Source organism: Ovis aries, chromosome 3 (assembly GCF_016772045.2).
Source record: "Ovis aries strain OAR_USU_Benz2616 breed Rambouillet chromosome 3, ARS-UI_Ramb_v3.0, whole genome shotgun sequence".
In the NCBI taxonomy this organism is placed as follows: Eukaryota; Metazoa; Chordata; class Mammalia; order Artiodactyla; family Bovidae; genus Ovis; species Ovis aries.
Window position 1 is genome coordinate 9674029 of NC_056056.1, and position 27424 is coordinate 9701452.

At 49.1% G+C, this 27424-nt stretch overlaps 1 protein-coding gene across 3 annotated transcripts in view; it reads right to left on the minus strand.

The window, feature by feature from the left end:
- The window catches only part of MVB12B (multivesicular body subunit 12B), a 215042-nt gene that overhangs the window by 89462 nt on the left and 98156 nt on the right, over positions 1-27424 (minus strand). For all 3 annotated transcript variants that reach the window (XR_009600100.1, XM_027966440.3, XM_042245702.2), the window contains exon 7: positions 8402-8496. Coding sequence is in view for 2 of the 3 variants with exons in the window: in XM_027966440.3 (XP_027822241.1) it covers positions 8402-8496 (95 nt within the window). In the remaining variant the exon portion in view is untranslated. The remainder of the gene's footprint in view (positions 1-8401; positions 8497-27424) is intronic.

A 27424-nucleotide genomic window follows, 5' to 3' on the forward strand; every position in this document is an offset into this window, starting at 1 on the left:
TCCCGGCAGCTCTGTGCGATGGCCGCATGCGCTTCTGACCCCAAATGCCCCGTCAGTCACATGCTGAACCTTCCTGCTGCCCTGGAAGAGGGAACACAGGCCCTGGCACATGGCAGCGCTGTCTGCTGAATGAAGAGAGAAGTGAACAGTCGTTCTCTCTCTGCCTTTAATAATATCCTCAACGACTCAAAAAGGAGTGAAGACAGCCTCCATCCTCTCTTCTAAACACAGCCTCTGCTGGCTGAGCGTGCTCACAGGTGAAATGGCTCCAACACAAAAACGAGGGGGAGGAAACCAGCACCCCAGGTGGGAGGGAATGAGACAAGCCTCACGGCAGAGGCAGTGTGGAAGCAGGCCTTCAGGGATGGGTCAGCAGAGGAGACGCTGGGGCCATCAGGCCACAGGACCGGCGGGGACAGGCGCACAGAGAGACACGATGGAGAGGATGCCGGGAGCTACCTGGACTGGGGGGCCTGGAGGAAGAGACACCGCACAGGCAGAGACTGGCCATCGACAGCCCCAACTCTGGGCAGGTGAGGTTCGTGTGAACGCAGTCGGCAGTGGGCTGGCTGGGGCTGGCGTGAACGTGATCTGACGAGGCGTGCTTTGGGGACATTAGTCTGCCACCTGGGCAACTGGACTGGGGACTGATAAGCCAGGTCAAGGAAGTGTGAGTACCCACAAGGTACCTGCCAGGCCCGAGCCCAGCCGGCCCCGGAGGTGAGGACACAGAGCAGAGGGGACCACGCCTGACGCTCGGGTCCAGAAGACGGGCTGGGGGAACTGGACAAGGCTCTGGCCCTCATCTGTCAGAAGGGTGACCCAGAGCCCAGCCCAGGGGTTTTGGGGCCTCTCTCCGCAAAATCCTAGCAGGGGCGCCTGCAGAGCGGAGCCCCTCCAGGAGGCGAGAGCTCCCCAAGCGCCCTGCGTGTCTGCTCACACACGCTGTTCATTAACTCCGGTGACACGGCAACCACGGCTGGGTGTATGAAAGCACGTCCAATTAGCCGGGCCTACATGAATATTTGCACTCTTAAATCTTTTGCATTTCGAAAGGGTTAAAGCTTATTATTAGCATATAATTTACAGTCCTTTCTCCCAGGAAAGGAATAATGCACAGTAAATGCCACATTCATTTTAATAATACATGTTACAGTCTGTGCCCAACATCTGCACAAAGGTAAAGGAGACAGATTTTTTTGACGTGTCCCACTCTGCCATCTAAACACAGGCTTTTTGTTTCTTAAGTGACGGAAGGTTTAATCAAGAAAGCAGGCAATTCATCAATCGCAACAAGGCGGCGTGTGAGCGCCTGACAGCACACACATGGTTGTGTGCAGAGCAAACCTGGCCACCTGTCACCCCACCTTCACATCAGGATGTACAGATCTTCTGCGTGAGCAAGTCCCCACCCGCGCCCGCCCGGTTCTGCCTGCTCTTCTCCTGGTTTCCTTTGTGCTCGGTTTTGTTGTCAGGGCAGGAAGAGATGGATAGACAAGGGACGCTATGGCTGTTAGAGGGGATGATAAAAATTTATATGCCTTTAAAATGACTTATTTCCTTCTTGATTCGAGCACCATTATTATAAATATATATATTTTTTCACTCCACTGAGGAATCTATTATCTGGGGCCCCCCATATGCTATTATCTGGGGCCCGTCAAACCCACATTCCTCCCTTGGTTCCCTGCCTCCCCTTCCCTCCAGCTCACCCCCCACTGCTCTGAGCAGTCCTAGGTGAGTCTGAAATCCTCAGTGGAGGATACAGGAAAATAGGTGGGTGAGGGGAGGTCTGAAGTTCAAGGCCACAGAAGCCGCAAGAACATGTCCATTAATTCACAGGCCGCAGAGGTACCTGTGAATGCAGAGGGCAACTAACGTTTACTCTGGGGCTCCTGCTGGAAGCCGGCGGCCCTTCCCCAGCTTTGAGGTTGTGAACCCACCCACAGGCTGGCACTCACCCACACACTTGGGGAAAGCAGAACCACACACACAACACACACGCAAACTCTGTGGCATAAACGTGGCACGTGCACGGCTGTCTGTCAGAACACCTCACAAGGAAAAGAAGGGTGTTCTCATTTCTCACACGCCCGACTGTTTCAGTCTTTTGGTCGTTTTCCCACCTGGCATTGCTTTATGGTCATTAAAGTATCAAGTTTATTTCTGACTTTCCTGGAGAGATTTGCTTCTCCTAATTAAAAGACAGAAATAATGCAATCACTAAAAATGAAAGGAAAATACATTCGTAATTGTTTGGTATGCTATAGACGAGTTTTTAAAGGATCACACTGTAAAACACACAGATTCTTTTTCTTTTCATAATAAGATGAAGAGCCAGTGGCAGAAATTTTATCCAGTTGGATGAAATATATAAATCATGAATTTCATAATACTGATAATTAAATGTCCATCTTCCAATTTAAATGAGGACTAGATTAAAACTGCATGGAGAAGGCTGATATTCAGAAATCATTAATTATTTTTAATTGCTTTGCGCTTTCCTGGTCTGATGTCACAGTCACACAGCTGGTACGGGGTTCTGTGTTTCAGATAAAATCCCCCTTCTCTCTGAATGAGGGTCATGGCTACACTGCCTGCTGATGGACTCGGGCTTGTCCATGCTCACATGCTTCCTGATGTCAAACATCTTGAAAACGGACTGGTTTTTAAGAGGGAACAGCTGTGGAGGGCAATAAGCCGGCTTTTCCAGCAATCAAAAAGAAAACCAAAAAGGGGGAAAAAACACCCCAAACCTGAAAAACCCAGAAGAGCTTGAGACAGGGTGACCGCACTCCCAGTTGACCAGGTCGGCTCCGGGTTCTCCGGCTCTGTCTGGGGCAGCCCCATACCCCTTGCACTCTCAAAAGTGACGACGTGGAAAATACATTACATGGTCGGCCTGGTACTGATGGACAGATGAAGATGTCAGGCGCTAAAAGGTGCTTCCCCGCACCGTGTGGCCTCCATGCATTTCTGCGTGTAGCTCACGCTGAAACTGTGGGCTGTCTGAGTTTGAGAGTTTTGGCTTTATTACATGCTGGTTTTAATATGCACCTGCTTTATTTTACTATTTTATACAACTATGTTGATTTTTTTCAAAAGCAAGAAAAATAAGTTCTTTGGGAAAAAATTCTTCACGTGGAGCTAGGAATCATTTTATAACCACCACAAAAACAAAAGAACGTTACAGTGTCGTTTCCCTGTTCATGAAGTAAAACCTGCCATGAGGCTGATGGGACGTTCCTAGGTCAGAAAAAACAACCCTGGGGCCTCTGAACTGAGTCACTCATTACAGGGACCCTCAGCACAGGAAGCCCTCAAGGTGGACAGGACGTCAGGGAGCTCCTCTTGCATGACGTCCCCCAGGTCTCCAGCCCCTGGTCTGACGCCCAGCACAAGGACATTTCTTAAGAAACATCTCACTCGGGCTTCCCTGGTGGTCCAGTGGTTAAGAACTCACCTGCCAACGCAGGGGACACCGGTTCGATCCCTGGTTGGGGACCATCCCACATGCCTCGGAGCCCCTGGGCACTTGCGCCACAATGACTGAAGCCTGTGTGCCCTAGAGTCCCTCCTCCGCAACAAGAGAAGCCACTGCAATGAGAAGCCTGTGCACGGCAACTAAAGTAGCCCCCACTCAGCTAGAGAAAGCCCGCGTGCGGCAATGACGACTCAGCGCAGCTAAAAAAAAAAAAAAAATCATTGCATTCAACTTCTAAACATTTAGGGTTTCAAACATGAGTAGGTCACAGTCTATCCTTATTAAGCTCACTGAAAAGCGGCTCTTCTGTTGTTTCCAGCACCTTGCAGGGCCCTTTCTATGAGGAAGAATTCATAAAAGGAATAGTTACATTCTTCCCGAACAACTGGCTTGTTTCTATGTTGTCTATAAAAAGACTCGACTCTGGACCAAACCTGGAATCTCCCCTTCATGCAAAACCTCACCCAAGGCTGCACCCTCCTCTGCTATCCTGTATTTTCATTCACTCCTGCTCTGCCCCTTCCATTTTCACTTCACTACATGTGTTTTCAGAGCTACCTTAAATCTTTCTGGAATAAGTGGAAGAGAAATGAATAAGTGCTCAGATATCTAAAAATCTGAAAAAAAAATGGTAAGGAAAAAAAAGGGAGGACACCACCACCTGGGACCAAAATAGAAGACTTTCAGGAGCAAGAAGATATTCTTTGAAAGAAAACTAACAGTCACTAGAAGTTCTGACAAGGAAACTCAGGAGTTGGGGCTCTGGGACAGAATCTAGAGAAATCAACACGGCCTTGAAGAGAGTCCTCCTGGGGGACAAGACCTTAAGGGCATCTAGCCGAGGAAGACACAGCAGTGAGAACACGACCAGGAGAGCATGCGCCTGCCAGCTGCCACTGGTCACAAGTGAGACCAGCTTAAAAAGTGGTTTGCCGACCCGAATATACGTGGGCTACAGAGTGGGCCACACCAGGCACCCACCATTTTACTCCATCTACTCTTTCAAGGAAAACCACCCTCAAACCCTGGAGGGTGAATAACATGGTGATGGGGGATTTGAGGGGCAAGAAAGGCGAGGAGGCAGCAGGTGCGTCCAGGTGCTTTCGGGCTCAGCTGGGGACTGGAGGGCCAGCAGACGCAGAAGATGGTCAGTGACCTCTGAGGAACATCAGTGGACAGGAGGGTCCAGGGGATGGGACAACAGAAAACAATCGTGTCCACAAAAAGGGACAAGAAGAAGCTATTGATCTGTGGCCTGGAAGTGATTTCCATCAGAATTCGAAAGCACAGTATGAGTCTGTGAGAGTGTTAGCTGCTCAGCCGTGTCCGACTCTGCGATCCCATGGACTATAGCCCACCAGGCTCCTCTGTGCATGGGATTCTCCAGGCAAGAAAACTGGAGTGCATCGCCATTCTCTTCTCCATGGGATCTTCCCGACCCAAGAATCAAACCCAGGTTCTCCTGAACTGCAGGCCGATTGTTTACCATCTGAGTCACAGGGAAGTCCTTGTGAAGCACTCAGAGGAAGGCTTGGGAGCCCTCAGAAAAGACGGTGGCCACTTGGGAAGCTTCCCAAGAGTGTGCTGAATTAACCCCAAGCCTGTATTTTTTTATTACGGGAGTAACATGTGCTATCGTAGAAAAGTGAGACACAGCAAAGAAACAAAAAGAAGACCTGGCAAACCCAGTGAAAACCACTGTGAATGTCTTGGTGTGTACGTTTCCAGGTCTGTGCATATATGCTTTAAAATGAGTTCACACCGCACACTCCAGTTGTCACTTAGCAGTATTCATGCACGCCTTTTTATCTAAATAAAAAATTTGTTTGATGCTTGAGAAGTTAAGGCCACTGTATGGAGGTTTCATAATTTAACCGACTTGCCTTTGTTTTAGACATTTAGGATATCCACCCCCCCCCCACCTCTTTTTTTGAGTTATTACATTTAAAAAGCAGCAGTGCTCGCCCTTGCGGATAAATCTTTTTTTTTTTTTTTTTTTTGCACATCTGTAAGCATTTTCCAGAGGAAATTCCTGGGAGAGGAAGTGTGAGGATCAAAGTTGTGCTTCGTGGCCATTCTGATGAGGGTAATAGCTGGCAGAGGAGGGAGTAAGCATCTCAGGATTTTGGCAAAGAGGCTTAGAAGTTCCTTACCCCAATTCTGTGGGCAGGAGAGAGCTACCCCTGGGCTGGACGGTGGAGAATAGTCGGCACGCATCGCTGATGGGATGCGTGGTACCCCAAGTAGCTGGGCGGATATGAATGTACAGCGAGACAGCACAGCTGAACAACACAGGAGGACCTTGCGGAGATGGGCTAGGCTGCGCGGAGGTGGTAGCCCCAGCTGCTGGAGGGCTCAAGTAGCATTTAGAATGATCGCCTCCCTGAGATGCCATAAAGGGTATTCCTGGGCAGGGTAGACACGGGCTAAAAGCTTTTCTTCTTCCCTCCCTTCCTCCCACAACTGTTTCAGGAGCACCTCTGTGTGCTGGGGACAGAGCTACACATGGCCCGCACCAGGTTCCCCAGCAGTGTCACTCCCTTTGCAGGCAGGACACAGATGAACTGTCTCAGTGAAAGTACAGAGGGCAGATCGCAACAGGTACGCCCTTGGGAAAATATGCAAAAGTAAATATCACTTTAATAACCATATGTACAAATGAAGTGTCGGCTGCTTTTCAAATTACTAATTACCTTGTTTGGAAATCTACTTAGGAAGGGACTGCAAATGAAGGGAGCGGTAATCAAGTGTTTTCAGGAATGAACCAGAGCAGACCAGGAGTTTCTACCAAAGGCTCAGGGCCTGAGGTCTGCAGCAAACGTGTGCAGGGCTGGTTTGGAAGAACAGTGTGGTGGCTCAATCCATTACCAGCAGAGTACCAGCCATTATGGCAGCAGGCCCTGGGCCCGGGCTGGGCCTGGGGCACCCGCTGCCTTGACTGTTTCTGGAATAAACCTTTGAAACCTTAACTTTGCAACACCAAACTGAGACGTGCCATTCGGTGCCAAGCACTGTTGGAACAGGGGGGATGGTGGGGAGGGTGTCTCTGCTTCCCTCTAGCCAGATCGGCTTGCAGGCAGGCTGCTGGTGGGCGGGCAGGCGGGCAGACTTCCCAGCTGCACCATGGTTGCCCAGTGCTGAGCTTGCAGGCCTTACAGAGCCAGCGGGCCCTGCAGGGCACGCCTGGCAGCCTCACAATGAAGCAGTCCCGGACCCTGGCAGAGCAATTTGGGGCCTGCAGCCACCGAGGAGGCCTGAGCTGCCTGCTGTCATGGGCTGTGGCCTCAACTACCTCTGTTTGGAAGATAAAATCCAATTGACTGCCACTTACATAAATGTAACAGGAAGTTCCTGAATGGCTTCCCCTGTGTCTTGAGGCTGTTACCTCGGTACTGCTAAACTAACAGCTGAAATGAACCCAGACAACACCTCATCAAAGCAGCGGGGCAAGGAAGCAGTGGTCCAGGGGCAGACAGGAACATTCCTGCCAAACCAGAGGAGATTTCACTCTGTGCGCCCTTCTCTGCAGAAATGTCAACAGCTGGGAAAGCCATCAGAGAACCCCAGTGAGGTGGGGGCAGCTGGACCCTGCGGCTGGAAAAAGATTTGCAAGCTGGAGGGGGGAAAACAGCTTCTGCTTTGGTTGAGCCGCCTGTATGTGCTTTCGGAGCGGGATTTCATCCCGCTGGATTTCACAGGCCTGTTTTGCACCACTCTGCCACTAAGCATCTAGGGAAATATTCAGCTTTTCTACAAAATAGGTCATCTTTCCACACTTGTTATGCTCCTTGTCGACTCTGCTGAAATAGCCAGAGCACAGAGGAAATTCTCCCTGGAGACGCTGCTCTCAGACAGCATGCGCCCGCTCCCCTTGGGGACTTGGCTCCTGGCGTGGGGCTAGGACGAGGGCTGTGGGGACCTCCCTGTCGCTCCCCTTTCCCGGCAGGAGTGCCACCCAGAAATGGAACAACTGGCCTTTGCTTATCCTTCCAAACCTATTAGGGAGTGATCATAACAAAGAAAAACGAATACTGACATGAATTATACCATTGTTCTATTTCATCTATTTAGTACCCTGAAGTTGCAAGTTTTAGAAAAAAAGATTACCTTTCAAATAACCGGTTCATTATGGTACATGAATGAATGCCATGTTCCCGTGTTCAAAACGTCACTCACCATTAGGGGTGTGCGCTGGTAAGTGGCCCCGATGTGCCATTTCCCCCCGATACACCAAGGCCTCCGACTGGAGGCCCTGTATAATCAGAGTCAAGTTTGTGGGTCTCCTCAGCTCTTAGCAACTCCCCTGCGCTGCCCGCCACCTAATGAATCTCAATCCCGTAATAAGGCTTTGTAAGTTTTTCCCTCTCTGGGTGAAGGTGAAAAAGAAAACTGGGACTGCTGAAGTTCCTGCCAAGGTAACACTATCCATTTCAAGGCCGAGTTCAGAAATCACAGACTCAGATGACAGGGTTGGGGGTGCGGGAGGGAGGCCCCCCGTGTACCCTCTGGTCACAAACCCGGTCTTGAGAACGAGAGGTGAGGACAGATGTGGACAGGAGGGCAGGCGGCACCGGGCCTCGGGTCTGCACGGTCCCCGGTCCCTGTGGGGAACCTGGCTTGGACCTGGCAGGTGAACAATGTGCTCACTATTCTCCGGAAACCTCCCTTCAAGCTTGCGAAATCCACACACTGTTTTTCATCATTAGTTTCAAAACATGCTGAGGATCTGGCCCTTCACTAAGTGCTGCGGTGACACGGAGGAAAGGGGAGGCCTGGACCCTGCGGGGAACAGGCCCCTTGCAGGGGAAGAAAGAGCAACAGAATGCACAGGTGCCGTTAGAAGCGAGGAGACGCACGGAGGGAGGTGGTGCCCGGGACACAGGCATGCTCGCTGGCCCCTGGTGGTGGCCCACCTACCTGAGATGGCATAGAGATTGGAGTGCTGGTATTCATAGTCAGCCCGAGTGCTGTTCCTGCCTCGGAAGGTAGCGGGGAGCGTGAGAGAGATGTGCCTGAGGAAGACAGAGGAGAAAAAAGGAGGTTACAGGGAGCATGGAGCAGTCCCCGAGGCTCAGAAAGCACAGGCGCCACCATCAGCCCGCAGCGCAGCAGGCCTCCATCCACCCAAGCAGCTTGAGTTCCCCAAGGAACTGAGAAGTTTCTGGACATCAGCGGTTATCTTTTCCATACAGGGAAGGACATCCAAGAGGAAGAAAGAGTTTCCCAAGCCTTACGTGATGTCCCAGATGCCTGGAGGAGGTGGGTGACTTAACTCTGATCTCTGCTCACTGGGCAAAGTGCACCAAGGGGACCAGGATGTTCAACTCCAAACACAAGCCTCGGTTTGTCCGGACGTCTTGGTCCCATTACCCACCCAGGGGCTTCCACGCCTGTCCCAGGAAGCACTCAGTGAAGGAAGATGTTAGGGGCTATTACCAGGTGAGCCCAGGAAACAAGGCCCACTGAGAATCAGATTGGCATGTTCCTCTGAAATGCTGTGAACGGCGCACGTCCCCCTTGGGTGGCAGCACACAGCAGATGCTCAGAAAGCACCTTCGATTGACCCAGTGCGTCTTTTATGGCGCAGGTGTTGGCCATTAAGGCTCAAAATGCCCAGAGCGCAAGTGCATCCTCGTTCAAAGCACATAATCCATTTGGTGTGGTTATCAGCTGCCTTTTAGTGAATGCTGAGAAGAAGAGACGATGGTAGTAGGAAAGACATTTAAAACCCAACAGGTCTGGGGGGACACAGTCACCCCTTTGTGGTACGACTGGGGCTGGTTTGAAGTCGCTCAGCGGCCTGAGCTCCAGTCACACAGTCATTCCCAAAACGGGCGAGGCTGGGATGGAGGGTACCGATCACGTAAAGGAAGCTGACGTTCCGCATGCTGCCCTTTTCATACAACAAACGCGTAGTCTTCTAGAATGGCTCTGGGAGGGAGGCAGGGCCTGTTGCCGCGGGGCCAGGAGGAGCAGAGGCCCTCCCAGGGCCAAGACGAGAGCCGAGGGCTCTAAGTGAGGTGGCTGAGCTGTGGGGTGAGCCCTGAAGGTGAACACGGGTGCCGTCGGGCCAGCCACTCGAGCAGGCGGAGGGCCTTGCTGGGCGAGGGGGGACCACATCACGTGAGGGGGAGTATCCACAGGGCGGTGGGATGCATGTGCTGTGAACCTGCACCGCTGCATCCTTCCTGATGAAAGGGGGACGCCGAGGCGAGCTCTTTCCACAAGGAGCTCCAGGCTACAGGGGACAGAGGGGCTGGAACAAACTGGGGTGCACCAGGAGATGTGCTCCAAGGAGGATAAAATCCACACACTCAGCATGAAAGCGGGGATACAGGGCTTCCAGTGACAGCCCCTCCGAGTTGGATGTGGGTTACAGGAGGGGACAGGACCGACCTACGGGCAGTCCGCGAGCCACTCTGCTACAGGGCTGGAGTGGGAAACAAAGCCACAGCCAGACCGGAAAGGACGCCAGAAGCCACACTATGGGCTTTGGGATCTATCCGCTTGGATGAAGGTTCTCGAACTCTGTTCTGCTCGTCAGAGCACAGAGGCAGTGCTCGAGGCACCGGGGAGCTCGCTAACAACACAGACTCAGCTCCCCGGAGAGGGCCCTGCGGAGAGGGTCGGCCAGCCCTGAGCAGGGGCCCCGGGGTCAGCAGATCCCCGGGTTCTCTCCTGGCTCTGCATACCGGCCTGCAAGGCAGGAACTCGGCCTGGTGCAGAGTGAAAACGTGGGGACCTGGATTGAATATCTTTAAGCATTTCAAGATGGCAACAGCAGAGCCTTGAACCCAGCGTGGGGCCCTCCAGAATGGGGCCTGTGCGATGCGCCGGCTGCACACTCGTGCAGGTGGTGTGCCCCACGTGCCGGTGCTGCACCCACTGTACCCCGAGGGCTTTTCCAGGAGCCAGGGAAGAACTGAGCTTCAGCACTGCCATGCCCTGAGACCGCTGAGCCCTGAAAGCCCTAAGAAGTTATGCCGCCCCTAACTAAGGGCACACCATGCTGCTGGCACAGTGTGGCAGCACTCCAGGGGCCTCGTAGAGGAGGCAGGGTGTTGGTGGAACCTCAGACAACAAGCCAAGCTGGGTGACAGCACGGGGGGGGGCTTCTTCCTTGGCTGAGAAGACAGAGCCAGACCAGCTAGATGGCCATCAGAGATAGCCAAAGGAGCCCGGGTCCAGTCAACCCAGACCTGGAGAGCGGGGACTCAGGGTGGCAGGATGGGCTGGGTCCTGCTTTTGCAGAGCTCCTCCACTGCAGATGGTGACTGCAGCCGTGAAATTAAAAGACGCTTACTCCTTGGAAGGAAAGTTATGACCAACCTAGACAGCATATTAAAAAGCAGAGACATTACTTTGCCAACAAAGGTCTGTCTAGTCAAGGCTATGGTTTTTCCAGTAGTCAGGTATGGATGTGAAAGTTGGACTGTGAAGAAAGCTGAGTGCCGAAGAATTGCTTGTTTTGAACAGTGGTGTTGGAGAAGACTCTTGAGAGCCCCTTAGATTGCAAGGAGATCCAATCAGTTCATCCTAAAGGAAATCAGTCCTGAATATTCATTGGAAGGAGTGATGTTGAAGCTGAAACTCCAATGCTTCAGCCACCTGATGTGAAGAGCTGACTCATTTGAAAAGACCCTGATGCTGGGAAAGATTGAAGGTGGGAGGAGAAGGGGACGACAGAGGATGAGATGGTTGGATGGCATCACCGACTCAATGGACATGAGTTTGGGTAAACTCTGGGAGTTGGTGATGGACAGGGAGGCCTGGTGTGCTGCAGTCCATGGGGTCGCAAAGAGTCGGCCACGACTGAGTGACTGAACTGAACTGAACCCTGTAGCAGGGGTCAAGGACATGCCACCAGGTTACAGGAGCCATGGCTGATGCGGGGCGAGTGGGAAGACTCTCCGTGCTACCCCAGGAAGTGCTGTTCCCCCTGGGAGCTGGGGATGGGGGGCAAGGAGGGACTCTGGGGTAACTCCTAAGCAGCAGGAGGTCTGGCGGAGGCAGGGGGCTTGGAAGGAGGTGGGGTTAACTAGGGCCTGAAGGCCTGGGGGAGGTTGGGGGGCCCGGCTGAAGAGAGTACTTTGGGGTCACCGCACGCAGGGCCCTGCACAAGTTCTGACTTTACCCTGAAGAGTCTTTTAAGCTGAGAAGGGATAAGCTCCAATTAACAACTCATGCGAAGAGCTGACTCACTGGAAAAGACCCTGATGCTGGGAAGGATTGGGGGCAGGAGGAGAAGGGGACAACAGAGGATGAGATGGCTGGACGGCATCACCAACTCGATGGACGTGAGTTTGAGTGAACTCCGGGAGATGGTGATGGACAGGGAGGCCTGGCGTGCTGTGATTCATGGGGTTGCAAAGAGTCAGACACGACTGAGCGATTGAACTGAACAACTTTAAAAGATTACCTCCCTGTGGGAAAGTGAGGGGGAAAAATCTGAGATGTACTGTAGACGGGAAGAGAGCAGCCAATCTTTATAAGGGCTATCATGTAACTGCAAGCAGTTATGCAGCACCTACTGTGTGCAGACTCAATGCTTCCCACCCAAATCTGCTGTGATCCTCTAAATGGACAGTTCCAGGGGGCTTCTATGGCCCACAGAACTTGAGAAGTGTAGATCAGAGAATCAAGGTGCCTGGCTCCACAGCTGCCCCATCCACAGGACTTCTCTGTCCAAGCTTGCCTGCCTTACGAGGGCATCAGATTTTGCCTGGCTGACCCCATCCTGTAGACTGCGACCCCCTCCCCTCCGCCCCCACCCTGGGACCTGCTTCTCTTTCTCCCTCGCAGACGGCCCCTCCTGGCTCCTCTTCCACTTTGTGGGGCCTGCTGTTGGCAAGGGTTCTGGTTTAGCTCTCTTCTCACTCCACGCACTTTCCCTGGGCAGCCTAACCGGCACCTGTGCCCTGGTTCAAGTCATCCTCACACTCCAGCCACCTCTCCAGACACTCCTGTCACTCCTGCCTCCACCAGGAAGCGTGAAAGTCATGTGATTCTCTGGGTCTGCCTCCGCCTGATCCTTCGTCCACCCTGCTCCCTCCTCCTGCGGTCTCCACTTCCGCCTTATCTCCTCTCCAAACTCCTGTTGGTCCTCTGAGACTCCATCTGAGCATCCTCATTTGGTAAAAACCCTTCCTGGGCTTGTCCCGGGGTGGGGGACTGGGTGCCTGTATGTCCTTTCTCACTCCAGTTGTCCCAAGACACCTCAAGGAAAGGGCCAACTCTCGTCAAGTTGGTACCCCATCTTCTAGGACAGGTTCTTCCCCAGGGCAGACGATGACTGAACAATTAAGAGCGCTGAACCGACTCCACTAAATCCCCTGGGGCTTTTTGGACAGGAACTGCTGTTGCCTCTACTATTGCATTTCTGCCTGCGGGCTTGCTCAGTTAGACTCAGGGGTCTCTAGAGAGACCCACACCACACACCCCACTCCCTGACACTACAGAGGAAAACAGGTCAGATGTAAGAAGTCAGTGGTGGCAGTGACCAGGAATTCACAAGGGGAAAAAAGAAAGAAAAGGTTCTGATCACTATACAACAGGCAGACAATGTGGGGCTGATACAGTTAAGTGGGAAATTCTAAGAGAATTCAAGTCACAGGCCTGATTCTTTTAGAGGCTAATTGCTCAACAGGAATTCATCCAACTGAAGTCAAGTCACCAAAAGCTTCAGCTCTGGTGGCTGATAGCCACCAGGTGGGGAGTGGGGTTTAGGGCAGCAATCTGAGCAGCAGGAAGACCTCCGGCCAGAGAGGGCTGAGGGGAGGAGATCCCACACAACAAACAGCTGCTTTGGCATCGTCACTTCTCTGGTTACTGGACACGGGGAGGAAGGGGCATGGGGACAGGAGGCCACAAAGGTGCACCAGGGCCTGTTAATGAGAGTGGACAGCTCGGACGGAGGGGACAGGGCACCCATGGTTTAAATCCAGCAAAGGAGGAGTGACCCAGGGGCTCAGTGTCAGATCAGCTTGGAAGTGAGGATGGGCAGGACTGGCCCAGTGGTCAGCTGAACCTCAGAGTGCAAGGAGAGTCTTAATTCCTTGGTGTCTGGTGGGAGCCCACCTGCTAGGCACCGGGCTGGGTTCCTTCATGGACATCACCTGCCTGATCCTCTCAGCAAGCTTTTTAGGTAGGAACAATCACTTATAGGTCCTCCAAGGCAAAGCTGACAGACAGTGAGCTAGAATTCATGAAAAGGTGGGTCCACGAGTCCCCTGAGGGTCACCATCAGCATCTCAGAGTCACCCTGATGGACCATCTTCACCGTCCATACACAGGCTGAGATCACTCAACCAGGAAACTGGGGTCCACCTGGGAAAGCGATGGTGCCGGGAACCCAACCTCTCTGCCACTTGCTAGCTCAGCGACCCTGACAACTGGCCACAGTCAGTCTAACACGGCAACACGGGAAGAGCTACATACAGACATGGACAACCAACGGCCCAACCATCTACCTGGGAAGACAGAGCAGGTGCGGTGGTGAAGACTACCGACTCCAATGTCTAGCCGACACAGGTTCAAATCCCAGCGCCAGCAGCAGGAGCTGGGTGCCCTTCAGCATGGGCGGGCTGCCTCCCAGTGCACAGACGCAGGCAGAGCTGACAGCATAGAACCAGGGCGCACTGAGCGCATGGGAGCACGACTCCCATCTTGATTCTTCCCCTTCCTGCTTCCCTCGCACTATGTCCCACTCATGAGGGCCTGGGTCTCCCCTGGTGGCTCAGAGGGTAAAGAATCCGCCTGCAATATGGGAGACCTGGGTTCGATCCCTGGATGGGAAGATCCCCTGGAGAAGGGCATGGCTACCCACTCCAGTATTCTTGCCTGGAGTATCCCATGGATAGAGGAGCCTGAGGGGCTACAGTCCATGGGGTTGCAAAGAGTCAGACATGACTGAGCGACTAGCAGTTTCACGAGGGCCTCAGTACAGGACTATGACAGCGTATCTGTACCTTCCCTCTGCACTAGAAGGAAATTTGAGCCCCGCTCCGCCCAGGGTGGCCAGGACCTGCCAGTTCTCTGGTTCTGGCCCATCCCTCCTCTCTGCCCTGGTCTTGGTGGTGGTCCCAGCACTCACATCCTGCAGCCTCACCCCCTGCCTTTGGTCCTCCCCTCCCCACTCTCATTCCTGCTTTGGGGCTTTGCACTTGCTGTTTCCTCCTATATGAGGCACTGGTGGGGAAGCCCCCCACCCCCGCCTCCCCTTATGGCTCTCCTCTCATCACCTCCCCGTTTCTGCACAGCCCTTCCAGCTCTGTAGGACTGTGTCGATTTGTTCATGCACCACCAGAATATGATCTCAGTGGCGCTTTCTACCACATCCACAGTGTCTACAACAGTGGCCGGCACACGTCAGGCATTTAAAAAAACATTAGGGAGAACCCTACAAGATCACCCAATGCTGCTAGAAAAATGAATGAATCTGACTCTGACCTGCAATTAGAGATCACTGGGGAGGGCTTCCCACTGTCTTTTCATCCCTGGGGCTGGGCTGGGTAACAGTTTGGAAAATGTGACTATTTCTGATTCATGAATATTTTCATGCAAACAAGAATTACATTCATCATGGCACTGCTTACAAAGCCAAAACACTTGAGTCAAATTAGAGATCAAATAGTGGACTACTTAAAAAATTATTGTACAGCCGTCTGACAAAATGTTTTAGTCACTTGAAATATTTTAGAAGACTAATAGCCTGGGCCCATGCCCATTACCATAGCCATCTACTGAGAAAAAAAAAAAAAATCCTTATTTTTACACTTGGAATTGTAATCGGTTAACCCAACACTCTGGCTTATTTCCCATAACCTGATTGTCTAATGAGACTGAAGGAATGCCTGACTCATGACACTGGGGGTTACTGGAGAAGGAAAGAAAGAGGCAAGCACTTCAGTAGATCATGGCACTAAATGCTCAGGTGTTCTGAAGTACCTAAGCCTAGGGGAGTTACAAGAGTCGGTATTTGATGGCATCAAACAAAGCTGAGAAGTCTGTGAACACGATGCTGGCTGGGGCCCCCACAGACAGCAGTTTCACTGGAGTCATTTCAACGGACCCCAAGCTATTGATCACTTTGTGATCCCTCCAGACCACTCTCTACTGATCTTCAGTTCAGTTCAGTTCAGTTCAGTTCAGTCACTCAGTCATGTCCGACTCTTTGCGTCCCCATGAATCACAGCACGCCAGGCCTCCCTGTCCATCACCATCTTCCGGAGTTCACTCAGACTCATGTCCATCGAGTCCGTGATGCCATCCAGCCATCTCATCCTCGGTCGTCCCCTTTTCCTCCTGCCCTCAATCCCTCCCAGCATCAGAGTCTTTTCCAATGAGTCAACTTTTCGCATGAGGTGGCCAAAGTACTGGAGCTTCAGCTTTAGCATCATTCCTTCCAAAGAAATTCCCAGGGCTAATCTCCTTCAGAATGGACTGGTTGGATCTCCTTGCAGTCCAAGGGACTCTCAAGAGTCTTCTCCAACACCACAGTTCAAGAGCATCAATTCTTCGGCACTCAGCCTTCTTCACAGTCCAACTCTCACATCCATACATGACTAGAAGAGTATATTTTAGATTTTAAGTGCGTTCATAAAGATTACCAGCAGACCAAGGAGAAGTAAACCCTAGAACTCATGAAACTGGCCCTATCTTGGGGGTCACCCAGAGATGAAGACCCTTGGCTGTCATCCACAGTAGGTTCTGGACCACTGGCCCTATCTTGGGGGTCACCCAGAGATGAAGACCCTCAGCTGTCATCTCCAGTAGGTTCTGGACCACTGGCCCTACCTTGGGGGTCACCCAGAGATGAAGACCCTCGGCTGTCATCTCCAGTAGGTTCTGGACCACTGGCCCTATCTTGGGGGTCACCTAGAGGTGAAGACCCTCGGCTGTCATCCCCAGTAGGTTCTGGACCACTGGCCCTATCTTGGGGGTCACCTAGAGGTGAAGACCCTCGGCTGTCATCCCCAGTAGGTTCTGGACCACTGGCACAGGGCGCTGACCATTAGAGGCCAACAGTTTCTGCCTCTTGACTCAAACGATGGGTCATGATTCCAAACTCTGTTCCGTCACTGGAGAATTCCAATTAGAACAGCCCTTGAATCTTGGGGGAGCTTTACCAAGCTCTCCGCCCTGGCCCCTGCCCCCAGGACAGCCCAGAGGAGACTGGGCGCACCCGAGAGCCATCACGTCTGTCTGCAGGGGCCCTGGCTGTTCTGTAACAAATAGGTTAGCATCACATGTGCTGCCGACAACAGCTCCTGCTAAATAGAGGCTGAGGGAAATTTCATTTTTCTCCCCCAAGTCAGTCTTTGGCACCTTATTCAATTAACATGGCCACTAAGCCGCAGACAGCTCCATATAAAAGCCCTTCAGTTATAGAATACATTTTATTATGTGACAATAGTTGCCAGTACGATTTATTTCCTTTGATGGGATTCTGCTTTTTCCTTGTTAATTTAAATCTGTATTTTCTCGTGCTGATTCCAGGTCTGTGTGAATTTTTAAAATGTTGCTATTAATCTTCTGAACCCAGTGGCCACATGTAATGAAGATGGCCCTGCCCAGGCAGCCACGATGCCCCCTCTCCTTTCAGACCGTCAGAGGGCAGCGCCAAGGGGCCGGTGGCTGCTGGGACAGCAGAGGCGGCCTCGTGGTTAGAGACGGATGCTACTTTTATGTCCCACCCCCTACACGCACCCTTGCAACCAACGCACTCTGTGGTGTTAAAATCACAGTTGCCATTGTTTTCTGCTGTATTTTAAGCTAAGACTACCTTCTGGCAGCGGTTTTCTGAGTGTGCTCTGGGGACCTCCGGCGGCTCCTCAGACTCAGGGAGTCAGCCAGGTCACCGCTACTTTCATAATAATATGACATCAATGGTCGTTTCCCCGCTTATCCTCAACAAGTGAAAGTGAAAGTGAAGTTGCTCAGTCCTGTCCAACTCTTTGCGACTCCATGGACTGTAGCCTACCAGGCTCCTCCATCCATGGGATTTTCCAGGCAAGAGTACTGGAGTGGGTTGTCATTTCCTTCTCCATCCTCACAAGCAGGCAGAAAAGATTTCCAGAAGCTGTGTGGCTCGTGAGGCTGTCCACTCTGATGTTTGCATAGGTAGCCTCATGTTTTACACTTTTCTGAATTTTAATTTTTAAAAGGTAAATATAGACAAGGCTTCTCTGGTGACTCAATGGTAAAGACTCTGCCTGCAGTGCAGGGGATGCAGGTTCCATCCCTGGATTGGGAAGATTCCCTGGAGAAGGAAATGGCAACCCACTTCAGTATTCTTGCCTGGAGAATCCCATGGACAGAGGAGCCTGGCGGGCTACAGTGCATGGGGTCGCAAGAGAGTCAGACATGACACAGCAACTAAATAATGACAACAATAAATATAACCTACATAAACAAAAGTTAGTCTTAATTCTCAATTTGTTTTTCCCCAGCAAGAGGGAATCCTCAGTTTTTAAGACCTTGGGACTTCCTTGGCAGTCCAATGGTTAAGACTTCACCTTCCAATGCAGGGGGTGCAGGTTTTCCACATGCCTCAAGGCCAAAAACACAAAAACAAAAACAAAACCCACAACCCAGTACATAAACAACAGAAGCAATATTGTAACAAATTCAATAAGCTTTAAAAATGGTCCACATCAAAACAAACAAAAGTCCTAGACCAAAAGGTTTGAAAACTACTAATCAGGGATAATGTGTTAACCACAGCTCTACAGAAGACTCGATCCTGGGGCGGAGGCAGGTGTCTGGTTGTATGACCTCTGGGTCAGAATGTTCCCCAGACATAAGCCTCCTGAGTCAGGATGACAAGGCTACTCTAGATTTTTAAACAGCACTTCCCCCAGTGGAGATAAGCTGGAGCAAACTCTGGGTGATAGAGAGGGACAGGGAAGCCTGGGGTGCTGCAGTCCACAGGGTAGCAAAGAGCTGGACACAACTGAGTGACTGAACAGCAACAATCCCCTCCACAGTGAGAAACACCACTGGCTCACTCCCTTTCACTGGTATAAAGAATTGTTAGTTGAAAGTACTTAAAAGAATGAAAAAAAAAAATCAAACCAGGGGGATGAAATGGGGTACATGTCTTAAAAACATACCAGGACTACATGACTTGTAGGGCCAGTGATAGCTCCAGCTAGCCTCCGGTCACCAAGGGTCTACAAAAGCTAACGAGAATAGAGAACGGTAATGAAGATTCGGAAGATGAATCATTCAAATAATGATTCATCTCTCCCCAGGAGAGATGAGGGGAGGAGGCACGCACACAGCCTGCCCTTTGGCCAATACCCAGTCTACAAATACATCTCCTTGTGAGGGCCTGTAAAAAAAGTGTCACCCAACAGGAGAAAAAGAACATTACCTCTGGGAAAAAAATTTTCTGTACAATGTAGAAAAAGCTATCTGCATTAGAAATAATACACAAATAAAATCCTTCAAAACTAAATCAGCAGCATGATGGATAAACCCCCTCCCCCCTTGAGTTTCCAGAATGAAGAGAAAGAAAACAAAGATGATCACGATGAGGAAAAATATGATAAATATGGAGAACAAAGATCAATCTAAACATTCCAGATATTAGAAAGAAATCAGAACAATTAAAAGTGAAAACCAAAAAAAAAAAAAATGTTGAAAGCTTGCCTGATTAAAAACAAACCAACCAACAAACAACAAAATATAAAGGCCAACAGGGCTTCCAAGATTCTAAGCAAAATCAATAAAGAGACTCAGAGCTAAATAAATCCCAATTTCAAGACTACGTAACTTCAAGACTTAGTGTAAAGCTACAGTAATCAAGACAGTGTGGTACTGGCATTAACACAGACATACAGATCAATAGAACAGATGGGGAGTCCAAAAATAGACCTACACATACATGATCAATTGATTTTCAACAAAGGTGCCAAGACAATTCAGTGGGGAAAGAGAAATCTTTTCAGCAAATGGTGCTAGAACAATTGGATAGCCACATGCAAAGAAAAAAAAAAAAAAGAACCTTGACACTTACCTCACACCACACACATACATAAAATAACCCAAGAGATTCACAGAACCATTCCAGAAAAGAGGAAGGTATAAATGATTAAGTCCAGGCCCAGGATTTGATACTTTTTATTTAAATGCATCTTGACTGGCCAGGTGTAGAGTGGCCTCTTAAAGAAAAGACAGGAGAAAATCGTTGTGAACTTAGGTTTGGCAAAGACTTCTTACACAGGACACAAAAAAGCACAAACTATTTTCAGTTGGTATACAGGACTTCACCAATACTTAAAACTCTTGTTATTCAGAAGCTGCTATTACAGAAATTGAAAGGCAAGCTAAAGACCTAAAGAAAATATTTGCGAACACACATCTGACTTATAACTAGGATACATGCAGAACTCTTACAGCCTAATAGAAGACTAACAAGCCAGTTCTAAAAAGACCATATGATTTAACAGACATTTCACTAAAGAAAGTACACAAATGGTTAATCAGTACATGAAAAAATGTTCAGCATTACCAGTGAGTTATTAGGGAAATGCAGATTGAAACCACAATGAGATGTTACTACACATCTTTCAGAATGACAAAAATTAAATAGACCAACAATATCAATTGTAGACAAAGATAATGAGCAATTAGAACTTCTATGTGCTGCTAGTAGGAATGTAAAATAGTACAACCACTTCAGAAAACAGTCTGCAGTTTCTTAAAAACTTCAACATACCCTTGGTACAAGACAGCCATTACATGGATAGATTTTCACTCAAGAGAAGCAAAAGCATATGTCTTTACAAAGATTCCAATACACATGTACTGGGCAGCTTTACATGTAAAAGTGAAAAACTAAGAACAAGCCAAATGTCCAGTAACAAGTGACTGGATAAACACGTTGTGGTCCAGCCATATGATGGATACTACTCAGCAATCAAAAAGGAACTGGTGATACCTGTAAGATGGATAATCTCAGGATGCTGCTGCTAAGTAAAATAAGAAAGACAAAAAAGAATCCACATGGTATGATTCCATTTGTACAAAATTCTAGAAAATGCAAACTAACCTACAGGATTAGAAAGAAGATCTGTTGCTGGCTGAGGAGAGCGGATATATTACTAAGGAGCACAGAGAAACTTTTGGGGGTGGTGGATATATTCACGATCCTGATTTTGGTGATGGTGTCACAGGTGTATACCTACCTACGCCAAAGCTCATCAGGTTATACTTTAAATATGTGCGCTTTATTGTGCATCTAGTATATTTCAGCAAAGCTGAAAACACTTTCCTGATCTTAGAAAAAAGGACCTAGGTAAAGAAGCCAATGAGGTTCCCAGTATTCCAGAAAGGGCAGTAAACAGAGACCCATGATGAATCCCAGCAAACACTGACGGTGACCTCACACCTTTCCTGTTACACGACATGCTGAAGGCTAGGGAGCCACAGAGTTAGGAAGGGAAAGAATGCTCAACAGATGAAACGTTCCTGAATCCCAGGTTGTCTTTTATATGTGAACGTGACAACAAAGAAGATTATGAACCTTTCCCTGAAAGAAACACATTAAAACATGCTCCAGGTGATTCAAAATTAAGACCTAAGAATGGGGAAGTAATGGGACAAAAAGACCAACGTTTATTCCCTCCCTCTGGAAACCTAGCCTGAGGAAACAATCTGAAGCATGAGAGATGACTTACTTAAGACAGAAACAGTAAAATAACGTTCACTGACATTTTCGCAGGGCTTACCCTGCACAGGCATCATGTGATCCTGCTTGAATCCTATGACCAGGCGCTGAGATCATTTCTACTGGACAGAAGGTCTCAGAAAGGTTCAGCAGCTGCCCTGAGGGGGCACAGCTTGGATCTGAACCCTGATGGGGCAAATTACAAAATTCAGCTCTGAGTCACGACGCTCTACTCAAAAACTGGAAATAACATCATAAGATGTCAGAATGCTTTACAGACTTAAAATGATGTTTACGGGTTTTCTGGGTGGAACTGTGGGATGGTGCTTATGACATGATGCTAGGTGAGGAACTCGGGCGCAGGTTGTGTGGGGAGAGTGATCTTGGCTACAGCAAGAGGTAGAAACTGGATCCTTGGGGTGGTGTCTGTAAGAGCAGGGAACTGGGAAAGTGTTCTTATGATGCTAGCGAGACAGACCAAGGAGAAGGAATGAGCTGGACATTTTTATACTAATGTTAACATGGTCAGATCTCAAAGACATGGTTGTTAGGTCAAAATAAAAGGGAACAAAATGAAAACCAAATCGCAGAAAGACATATACGAAAACCACCCCAAGAATGACATCTTCCTACTGGCAACAGATACACACATGCCCCAGGATGAAAATGACTTGGAAGGACGTGCCTGCTCAGAGCAGAGATGGCCCTGGGTTCACGGCAGGACTATGCCCATGGTGCAGATGACACAAATCACCGTCTGAGGTCAGAGCAAAGATTTCTTCCCCTTGCTTTTCATATATTTTATGTTAATTTTTTCAGTGAGAAACTATTTTCCTTTTTATCAGAAAACAAAGATGGCAGACAACAGGAGAATTCTGCAAGAGCTAGGGTCTACAGAAATGTCCTGCACGGCACTCAGTGCTAACGTGCCTGCTGGGGTACAAGGACCGGAGATAACGCGTGCAAAAGAAAGTCACAGAATGGGGGTAGGGATGGAGGATGAATGTATTATGCAAAAGCCAGTGACTGAGCTAAGGTGGGTAGGGGAAAAGAAACACAGCAAACGGCTAAATGAAATTCCACTTTATTCCTGCAAAACACCACTGGGAAGAAGTCATCTGTGACACACAGCTTCTGTGCCAGGTGTAAGGACGTGCTTAATGAATGCCATTTAATGAAGAAAAAGGCTCTTATAAAACACCTGGCACAAGCGGGGTGAGGGAGCCACAGGAAGGGGGACCTTGGCCGCACCTGCTGGCATTTTAATAAGCACCTTCTCGAGCGTCCGCTCTCCAAGGCTGGTCAGCGGTGTCAGAACTAAGGTCCCTGACCACTGCCCACACTCGCTGACAGTCTGGGGAAGCTGATTTCTTAAGGACCATATGCTCAGGTAACGGAGCATCAAGGAAGCTAATTAAAATGAATCATTTTCAGCTGGAAGGGCCTGGCCAGCATGCACAGCCTCCTCGAAGACTTCACAGGTAGAATCTCTGCACCAGGTCCCCTGTGCTTCCAGACCGAGATCCTGAGTTACCCTTCAGATCCTTGCAGACCCAGGGAGGTGAGAAAACAATGCATTTTCTTGTAACTAGGTTCTACTAAAATAGAGAGTCAGCTATTTTAATGACCTGGGCCCTAGAATATTTTTAGGTGAGGTGATTTTTTTTCTCCCTCACTGACTTGAAGTCCGCCTCAGAAAGTGCAAAGTTTACTACCCTTTCTACTTTCTATTGATGAGGCCTTTTGCTTTGTTTCTTTTTGTAAATGACACCCGCGAAGTCAAGTGACGTTTTATAAAAACCTAACAATGGACCGGTTTCCTCTGCAATGACAATTCACCATCTCAAACTTTCCATGCCCAGACCTGAAACTTAATTCCAAATATAGCCAATAAATTGATGTCATCCAAGGGGAGACAGACCATGGGGTCCAGAGGCACCTGGAGGTGCTAGAATTGATATGTTGTGACCAACACAGACCACCGGTTTTTAACTGAGCTCCTACTGTATGTCCCAGCACTGTGTTTGGCTCTTGAGAGGTTTTTTTTTTTCAAATGATAAGTGCCTATTCCTAAATGAAAGAAGCCAATTTGAAAAAACTACATGCTGTATGATTCCAACTCTACAACATTCCGGAAAAGACAAAACTATGGGGACAGGAAAAAGAGCAGCAGTTGCCAGAGGGGCCACAGGGAGAGATGACTAGGAAGAGCACAGAGAATTTGGGGGGCAGTGCAAATACCATTTATGATAATATAACAATTAACATATGTCATCATACGTTTGTCCAAACTCATAGAAGGCACAGTACCAAGAGTGAACCCTAAGGTAAACTATGGTGATTACACAGTGACAGCGTAGGTCCCTCTTTTAAAAATAAAAAGGAAACAGCCATTCTGGTGAGTGACGGTGATCATGGAGGAAGTTAGATGTGGGCATGAAATCCCTGTATCTATTTTGTTGTAAAGCTAAAACTTCTTTAAAAAATAAAGTCTTCTAAAAATGATTTAAAAAAACCCCAAATCCAATTAAGACTCATCATTCCCTTTTAGATGTATCTATAAGTAAACTGAAGCTTCCCTCTATCATAAAGTACGTGTGTGATCAGTCGCTAAGTCGGGTCTGACTCTTTTGCAACCCTGTGGACTGCAGCCCATCTGGCTTCTCTGTCAGAATTCTCCAGGCAGGAATACTGGAGTGGGTTGCCATTTCCTGCTCCAGGGGATCTTCCTGACCCAGGGATCGAACCTGAGTCTCCTGCGTTGGCAGGCAGATTCTTTACCACTGAGCCACCAGGGAAGCCCCTCTATCATAAAACTTAAAAATCCTAAATATCACAAGATATACAAATAGAAAACTATAAGGCTACTTGCTTCCGTTTTAACACAATGGCATAAAACAAAACAAACATTTGTTCAGCAACTAGCACACACCAGGCCCTCGACTAGGCCCTGTGAGGTACCCAGGGACGTACGTGGGAGTCGTGGTGTTACCTGCCAAGTGGGAGGAATGTGGTGGGGGAGAAAAGGCTGGAGCAATGGAACAGCGACAGCAACTCAAGAGTCAAGACAATGACCTGAGACTTGTTACAAAGTAAGAGAGGGGCAACAGAGACTCCTGCAATGAGAGAAGTGGGACATCGTTTCTGATTCAGGGTTGGAAGTGGCTTCCTGGAAGCAGGGGACCAGTGAAGGCTTTGTTCCTGGAATCACCTGTGACTGCGACAGTCACCCCTTACTGAAAACTTGCACTATTCTTCATGCCTCTCACTCACCTCTAGTCTTCACAGCCCAGGGGAGGTTCTACCGGTAGGAAGAAAGAAGGTTCAGAGAGGTTAAGGAACCTGTCCAAGGTCACACAGCTAAAGGAATCGACTGAGCTAGGATTTGAGTTCATGCTTTTTCCACTCTGCCATGTTTTCCACCCTGCTTTACCAAGACGGCAGAAGCACGAAACTATAAATGCAGACTTGTTCATTTTCCATTCAAGCAACTCATTTGCCATGATCAATATAACTTCAACCTACCGACTTGACTATATAATGAGTTTTCCTCGTGGACGACAACCGACACATTCACAGACACACGCACCCTCCAACCAAATCACTCTGCAGTGGACCAGGAATAAAAGGGCTGCCTCTGCAAGACTAGAAAATTTCAGTTCCAAACTCCCCAAGTTCCTAAACGCATAACTTCAAACTATGTGCAGCTCGACAGCATATGGCAAATCAATTACTAGTTTAAATCTTAAAACAAAAACATGGCAAGTGTGGTGCAGAAATAATCAAGAACAACGGTTCAGTTTAGATTACAGTGGGCCACTAGAGTTTTGAATACAATTAATCATCATTCCAGGCAATGGGAAGCCATATTGACACTTATTCCTAATTTGAATATTTAATTAGGGTGAAGTTCTTCATCAAATTATCGCAGAACTGGGAGAAAGCCTGGAAGACTTACACAATTACCATCTTAACCCCTTCCTAGCTGCTCACCTGTGAGCGCAGCTCTGCGGGGGAGCAGGCCGGTAACCAGCCTGATGCTCTTGGAACTCTCTGGGAATGCTAGCGATCAAGGCTGAAAGGGGCTGGCTGGGGACAACAGGAAGGTCTTAAGGGGACTGGCAGCTTGTGTCCAAAGGAAACTCAGAAACAAACCCTGGACCAAGACAGAAAGTCACACACATGGGTGCCCACTATGTGCCCAGCATGGCACTTCCATGTGTCTTCCCATTTGGTTCTCACAGCAACGCTGCAAAGAAGGTGTTCTTATCCCCATTTTACAGACAAGGAAACTGAGGCTCAGAGGAGTGATGTAACTTATTCAACATGACACTGCTTTTGAGTAGTCTTAAGGCCGAGTTACTTATCACTCATGCACCCCTACCTTGTATTCGTCAAAAGTAACAAATAGGACACTTAACAGTTAACAGAAATGTATTTAAAGCTGCATCGTTTTGCATTGTTGGTTTTCTGCATCCTGCAAATAAATTGGAGGGGAAGGGCAACAGACCCAGGCCTCCTCAAGCAGCATTCTAAACTTCAACTCTTGGATTCAAAATGCATCCCTGAGCTCCCCAGGCTGGGACATCACTCTGCCCCTATGGCCAGCTGCTCAGAAGCTGGACAAAGGGACGGGTGGCAAAGCCTAAAGAAGTGGCCTTGAGTTATTGCCCATCTTGCCCCCTCCTCCCCACCCCGACCCTACATAAGGAGGCCGTGCCAAGGTGGTCACTGTGGAACACCACTGGTGTCAGGCCGGGGGGTGAAGGTTGGTAATGGGACAAGAAAATGAGATCTGGTTTTTTTCTTTTGAAATGGCAGTGGCTCAGCAATAGCCTTTATAACTACCTATCGGTTTGGACAAGAGAATTGCATTTCCTTAAGGTCTTCTTTTTCACTGTATGAGAAAGACTTGACATTTCGCAGCCACCATGAGCTTCTGCATGACCAAAAGTAACACGTTTTCCCGTGCAATCTCTCCCCTGGCCCCCAGAACGGGGACAAAGGCTGACTTCGCACCCTGCACTTGGCCATGGTGGGTCCAGAGATCTTTCTGCTTCCAGACTCCACAGAGGAGCTTGGGTGGGAGTGGGAGTCCTGATGGTTTCCGATCAGCGGTTCTCTTCTAGAAGCTGGAGAACGGCTTGGTTACCCTCTTGTGGACGTGGACGTGGCCAGAGCTCCTCTGGCAGTGGCCACTTCCGGCAGGAAGGGAAGAGCTGGCCATGCAGCCCCCCTTGCCCAGCCCCGCTGCCCAGCCGAACGGGCAGCGGGAAACCTGGGATCCAGAATGTCTCCTCGGCGCCTGCTCCTTGCGGGAGCAAATGGCGTCGGGAACTTTGAAACTTTCCTTTGTATATTACATTAATCCATATAAGAAAATCTCTTTTAATGAGGAGTGATGTAGTTACAAACTCTCCAGAGCCATAATTAGAGCAAACTAATTGAAGTTGTGTTTTGACACACTTTCCAAATTCACGGGTGCCGGATGACATATTCACAACAGAGCTGCTGCACAACCATGGCGACGGCAAAATCATTAGGCTAATAACACTTATTTGCATTCTTCTCATGCCGGCAGCTCTCCCTTAAATACTGTTTCTGCTATTGCTCCTTTACTGTAAGTTTCCACGGAAAGATATTAACAGTAATTATTAGTCCTTTAGTGGAATTTTAATGTTAAAGAATAACAGCCTGCATTAACAGACACTGAATGCCGACTCTTCTCCGTAACCGCCGCTGGACGTTCGGGGGGCTCAAGCTGCACCCCAACCTGATGACACAGCTTCAGCGCCACTGAGGGCGACCACGCAGCGCCCACCCCAGCGCAACCTAGGTCCCCGCTTCGTGACACAGCTTCAGCACCACTGAAGACAACCACGCAGAGCCCACCCCAGTGCAATCTAAGTCCCAGCTTCTCAACTATTCAGTTTCAAATGTTTGACAAGGAAAAAACAAATTTTTTTCTTTAAGTACATTAAAATGAAATAGTTAAGACATTTTTTCCAAGCAGTTAAAAAAAAAATTAACAATTTACAACACAGTCTTTGGTAATAATACTAATGAATTCCAGGAGGACATGCGTTAACTACTCTGCCACCGCCCTTTTTGGTGATTAAAGACAGACTTGGAATAACTGGACCTGAGAAAGGCCAGCAGGGGTGGGGCGGGCCTGATCTGTAAATAGAGATGCCCTGTTTGCCACCAACAAGGCCAATTTTTTGGATGCTTAACTCACACACACACACACACACACACACACACAC